Source organism: Rhyacophila brunnea, unplaced genomic scaffold (genome assembly GCF_057557595.1).
Source record: "Rhyacophila brunnea isolate RB1 unplaced genomic scaffold, BYU_Rbru_1.0 scaffold_17, whole genome shotgun sequence".
In the NCBI taxonomy this organism is placed as follows: domain Eukaryota; kingdom Metazoa; phylum Arthropoda; class Insecta; order Trichoptera; family Rhyacophilidae; genus Rhyacophila; species Rhyacophila brunnea.
Window position 1 is genome coordinate 2707487 of NW_028232827.1, and position 6739 is coordinate 2714225.

At 38.6% G+C, this 6739-nt stretch overlaps 1 protein-coding gene across 1 annotated transcript in view; it reads right to left on the reverse strand.

Moving 5' to 3' along the window:
• LOC147073551 (uncharacterized) overlaps positions 1-6436 on the reverse strand; it is a 61573-nt gene extending 55137 nt beyond the window's left edge. The window contains exon 1 of the mRNA XM_085944659.1: positions 6283-6436. Coding sequence (XP_085800785.1) covers positions 6283-6436 — 154 coding nt within the window. The remainder of the gene's footprint in view (positions 1-6282) is intronic.
• Positions 6437-6739: the final 303 nt, after the last annotated feature.

Genomic DNA, 6739 nt, shown 5'->3' on the forward strand with positions numbered 1-6739 from the left:
CATTTCCGATTGCCCGCCCACGCACACCGAGATAAAATCGGCTGTGAAAAGGCTCAAGAACGGAAAGGCACCGGGGGGAGACGGGATTCATCCTGAATTCCTCAAGTACAGCTTGAGCGCAATCCTGCACCCTATGTTTCATCTGATGACAAAGGTGTGGGAAGAAGAGCGCTGCCCAAGGGACTGGGTGAACGGTGAAATCATCACACTTCTTAAAAAAGGTGACCCTCTAAGCTGCGACAATTACCGAGGCATTACGCTACTCAGTGTTCCGGGAAAGATTTTGGCAAACATCATTTTGATGAGAATAAGGGACCCAATAATGCACGTCCTCAGGAAAAACCAAGCCGGGTTTCTACCTGGTCGAGCGTGTGCAGACCAAATCCACAACCTTCGATGTCTTCTCCAGCAGAGCCATGAGTTGAACAGTCCGATGGCCTGCTGTTTTGTGGATTATGAGAAGGCTTTCGACAGTCCGCACCGCCCCTCCCTCTGGATGATACTGGGAGCATACGGGATCCCTCCCAAGATCATTGCCATAATCAAAAGCCTGCACGAGAATAGCGAATGCTGTGTCAGAATTGGAGACACTGTCACGGAATGGTTCGGGGTCACGACCGGAGTCAGACAGGGTTGTGTCCTTGCACCGTTTCTCTTTATCATTCTCTTTGACTTCATACTACGGAAGTCAATACCACCCGACCGAGGCATACCTGTTACCCCCACGGTGAAGCTATGCGACCTGGAATACGCCGATGATGCTGTCCTATTCGACAACTCAATCGAGGGCATTCAAGAGACAATCGACAGGTTGCATAACAACTCCTCTCGCGTTGGTTTGAAAATCAACGCGAAGAAAACCAACGTCTTGTGCAATAGCACCTGTCCTGATCCAGATTTCCCTCTGATTAGCGATGGACAGAGCATCGAGAGCGTCGACAGCTTCAAGTACCTGGGGGTACACATCACGGGAGATGGCATTTTGCAGAAAGAGCTCGCTATCCGAATGGGAATGGCTGGAGCAACATTCAACTCGATGCGAAATGTCTGGGACTCACGATTGTACTCGGTCAAAACCAAATGCCGCCTATTCGACGCTTGCATTCTGACGGTGCTGCTTTACGGTAGCGAATCATGGCACCTTACGAAGGCTCAGAGCAACCGTATACTGAGCTTCGAAAACAGATGTTTGCGACGAATACTGGGTGTGCGGTGGTATGACTTTAGGAGCAACGAGGAGATAAGAGAACGTACCAAGCAGCCTCTCATCACGCTGAAAGTGAAGAGGCGACGTTGGACCTGGCTCGGCCACGTGCTGCGGATGCCAGAAGAGAACTTTAACCTGGCTTGCCTGTTCTTCAAGCCGACCGGATTCCGGCGTCCTGGAAGGCCGCTAAATACAATCTACAGAGTGTATACGGCGGAGCTACGGGATGCTGGTTTGACCTGGAACGAAGCAAGAAGACTGGCGAGCGACAGGGATTCTTGGAGGCGCCGCGTGGTGTCCATATGCTCCAGTTAAGGGGCGGATATGGGCAAAGAAGAAGAAGAAGAATATTAAATACATAACTTTCTGGGTCTACAGTTTCGTGTTAGGGGTGAACACAACATCTGTCCCGGACTATTAATTCACCACAGAACACTTAGCGCCAATTTCTTCTGATAATAATTCATCGGCAAAAACATTCACAACTCGTTGTCACATAATTGTATAATACATATCGATTCTAGTCGATTGATGTTAATACAGCTATACATGAATGTTATATAGGTAATTGGTTTTATAGACTATGAAAAGGCGTTTGATTCCATCAAAAAATTCTCAATTATAGACGCCCTTAGCAACCAAGGAATTTCCAGACGCTACATAAACATATTGAACAGTATATACAGTGATGCCACATCATGCGTGAAACTCCACAAACGGTCGTGTAAATTCCCCATTAACAAAGGTGTCCGGCAAGGTGATACCATTTCACCTAAACTATTCACCGCTACTCTTGAGGACTTATTTAGGAGACTTGATTGGGAGGAAAAAGGTGTTCCAATTAATGGAGAGCACCTCAGTCACCTGCGCTTTGCAGATGATATTGTTGTACTCTCACAGGACCCGAAAGACCTCCAAGGTAGAATGCAAGAACTCGCGGATGTCAGTCAAACGGTCGGTCTAAAGATAAATGTCTCAATGACAAAAGTGATGAGTAACTGTTTTTCGGACCCTGCGATTATCTGTATTTCTGGCACCCAACTCGAGCAAGTCAGCAGCTACGTCTATCTCGGACAGCAGGTGTCCATAGACGGAAGCATGCACGATGAAATTGCTCGAAGAACAAAGCTGGGATGGAGTGCTTTCGGACGTCTGAATAGTGTCTTCAAGAGTGACCTACCATTATGTCTTAAGCGTAGGGTGTTCAACCAATGTGTGCTACCCGTGCTCACATACGGCTGCGAGACGTGGACCCTCAACACGAGAGATGTCCAAAGGGTAAGAGTCCCACAGCGAGGCATGGAGAGGTGCATGTTGGGCATCACGCGAAAGGACCGCAAGAGAAACGAATGGGTTAGGAAGCAGACAAGAGTACGCGATGTAATAGACGTTGCCAAACAGCTGAAATGGAGATGGGCGGGGCACATTGCTCGCCGAAAGGACGGCCGCTGGACAAATGCCGTCATCCAATGGTACCCAAGGGGTACGAAACGGCCACAGGGTCGCCCTAAAAGCCGCTGGGTTGATGAACTGGTAAAGTTCGGCGGAAATACGTGGCAGCGAACGACACAGGACCGAGAGAGTTGGAGAAAGCTTGGGGAGGCCTTCATCTAGCAGTGGATTGACCCCGGCTGATGATGATGATGATATAGGTAATAATAAATAATAAACGTAACACACTTTTGTATTATATTTGCAAATTATATAATGATTCAACATAAATTATATAGGTAGGTAAAATAATACTCAATCATAATTATAACGATCATAGACAATAAAAAGCCACAAACAAAAAGTCATTTTATGTCATAATGTAATAATAACGCGGCGGTGTTTTCGTTCCCGATGAATGAACAGACACAGAGCAAAAATAATATAATGTGACTATCTCGATCGTGTTCCCTGATGACATCTTTTTTGTCTGGTGATTCTCTTTTTTGCCGCCGCTAGCGGATATGCGCTGGCGTCTGTCGGAAACGGAAGTCGCCTCATGTTACACGCATCGCGGACTTCCCCATCCCATGGGCTATTTACACACTTATCAGGTATCAGGTCAGTATTCACGATTATACTATCAGTACACAATACTGACTGAATAATTTTGTATTATTGTACCTAATACTACTATGAAAGTTTATTAACTCTCTGACAAGAAATTAAAGTTAGGATATTGTAAAAAATGACAAGAACAAAAACTTTAAACACGTTTTATATACAGCCGAACGAAGTCTTCCAATGTTAAACAAAAATGCTTTTTTCTTCAAAATATCCAAATCAGTTTTAAATGTTGCAGTTGTGCATACCGCACTAAACTAGTACTGATATGTTTAAACGGACCTTTACCAGCACCGGTAATTCTTTCTAGCCATCTATGTAGGTACCTATATATTTTAGTAATATCGTTCAGTTATGAAATGATTGAATGTAGATAATTTTGTGCAGCTTTTTATGACCTAAATCACTGTGTATTTTATATATATTTTTATTGATATATGAACAAACATTAGTAATTTCTAGCACAATTACCCCATGGACAAAACCCCCTGGACAATAACACATCGGAGGATGTAATAAAACTATGAACACACGTTAATAAGTTCTAGCACAATTACCCCATGGATGTAACCCCTCTGGACAATAACTTCTCGGAGGAATTTCAATATTTTAAATGAATTACTTTTTCTCTATATCTATCCTAAAATGTGTATATGTATTTATTATGTCTTAGTGCCTACATATAATTTTAAGTATTAATAAGGTTTTTTTCCAAGAGATAATATTTATGTTACCATATATTAATATAATATAATCAACAAACTTAATAATCGTATTTAGTACTGGATACATTTATTAAACGTATACTAATGAGTTATTGCATATGGATTAAATTTGATTATCTCCATTATAAATTAGTAAATAAATAGTGATAGTTGAGACATTGAAACATTTTAAATATAACCAAAAAAATGTATTGATATGCATTAGGTACATATTCGAATATATTTGTAGTGTTCGTATACGTGGATTTCTGTCGAAAATGAGCTTTATATTACATCGAAAGATTTTTTTCGTTGTAACTTTGGTTAAAAGTCCGTTAGTCATCAGTAAATTTTAAACTATTATAAATCTATATGAAATACTACAAGGGTTAAAATAAATGTTTTAACGTTGAGCGTAAATTGACATTGTGATGTTATTTTACCCATTCAAGTTTGCTAACAGTTTATTTAAGTATGGCGTCTATTCAATTCTAAACTATCTTAAACGCCAAATCAATAAATGTGCAGGAAAGCCAATTTTAGAAATTATGAACCTATACTTAATTCGATTTAGTTCTGTAATATCGAAATATTAAAAAATCATTTTTGGTGTTTCAAATTACAATAAATTTTGGGGAATTTTTTCCAATTTCAAATTTATGAAAAATTCAATACATTGGCAAATAATGTCACTTAGGATACTTAATAAGTGGCATGAAAATAATTGTTTCTTAAATTCAATATAATCTTATCCATTTAGGTTTATACAGAAATGTTGGAAATTTCATAGAGAATCGATTGATGTAAAAAAACGTATTTCGAAAAATTGTCGTTTGGGATAGTTTAGAATTGAATAGACGATGGTATTTAATTGTATTTACTGACTGGTCTAGACAAAGATACATAAGTACGTAAACAAATGAACATTGTATAAAATTACATTCAGTGGATATTTTACTAATCAAAATAATTTGCGTCTAAGCCCGCTATTACTATCAAAATATACAATAGTTTGGATAATCGTAAAATATATGCACTTTAATCAAATGAAATCACACATAGATACCTCTAATGTACTAATGAACTTTGCAACGACATATTATGAGGGCACAAAAATCGAATCGTGAGAACTCGAGAAGAACGTGAGAGAATAACAAATTAATGTAAATATGACCAGGCCATCTAATATAACACTAAAATTTGATGAGCTTTCAAAACCTATTCAAAGCCAACTTTCACATTAATTAGATTGTAATGTTACCAATATAAGTATATACTTACCTTGTAAACAATTTGGTCTCTCAATAGAAACAGTCCTATAAGCATTCCGTTTTAATAATTTTTAAAGCAGTTCGATTTTTGAATCAAATTATTGTAAGTGTGCTTGTATTGGTAACAAATTCATTATTTTTTTCTTATATTGGCAGCCCCAAAAACAAAAAAGGTGCTCGAAATCTCGTTTTCGTTTGAATTTATCGGTGTTTTACGTGATTATTCATCTTAAAAATAACGGCTATTGTATCGCTATTGACTACCTACATAAAATTTACGAGGAAAGAATCTCTTTCCACAAGTATTTATAGATAAATTTTATATTCAAATATCTGTTTTGATACTACAATATGACGTGAGAGGCGTGAAATGTCAAATTTAATTCAAATTTATTTTTATTTTAAGCTTCAAGCCTTATTTTGGAAATATCAACTAATTGGCTGAATCTGGAATTATAGTGGAATATACGTGTGAAGTTCTCTTCAAATGAACCTTCAATGCGAAGTAAATTGTTGATAGCTCAATCAGTAGACCAGGAGTTCCTTTTTGCTTCAATTTCATACATTTAGGCTTCATCTCTATAGAAGAAGGGTTTTTTTCAACATATTTGGTACTTACTTAACATATAAAACGTTCCTTTTATTTTGTTAACTGTCAATACATGGTGGAACTGCATTGTATTGTTGTTTGATTTAATAAAACGCAAAATTTTTTTGCAATACCTACTTATTTCACTTTAATAAATAAATTTGGATGGGTTTCGTCCGCCTCATAGGGACATTTTCAACAATTTTCATTTTCATTGAGGCGGATGAAACCTGTCCAAATTTATTTAATAAAGTGGAATAAGTACTACAAAAAATGCGTTTTATTAAATCAAACAACAATTTAAAACGTATTTAAATAATAATATTATCTATGTGCGCTATTTTACAATCTTTTATTGTGTCTCTAAAAGAAAACTGTTACCCTAAAGCGGATGACGCCCAAAAAGGTTAAGAAACCCTTTGATTCGATTGTCAAAAGTTTATTGGATTAACTTACCAGTCTCGTGATCACTCGGCATGGCTGCCATTTTGGCGTTGAGCGTCCTCATCTGTCGCAGCGAGAACCTTAACCCGCTGCTCGGCAGGCTGAGCGGCGTTCCCGGGACATCCGGGGGCTGCGCGGGGACGGGGGCACTCGCCGAGCACCCCATTTCCGGGGGCGTCTGCCGACAGACAGGAAATTAGACGTTTCTTGAAAAATTCGATACACTTTGCATCGGTGATCGTTGCATTGATACCGATTTGCGAAGCCACTCTTTTCCGATCTCCAATATTGGACAATGTAATACTTTCTTGAAGTATAACATTGTCCGGATTGAATATAAAACTACAGCAATGTTGTAAGTTCCATACGAGTAGTTTTAGTTATTTGTAATAATACATAATAATATGTAAATAGTTCTACGCAGAATTTGGAATATAAATAAAATACCGGTATAGCGGTATAAGCGCGA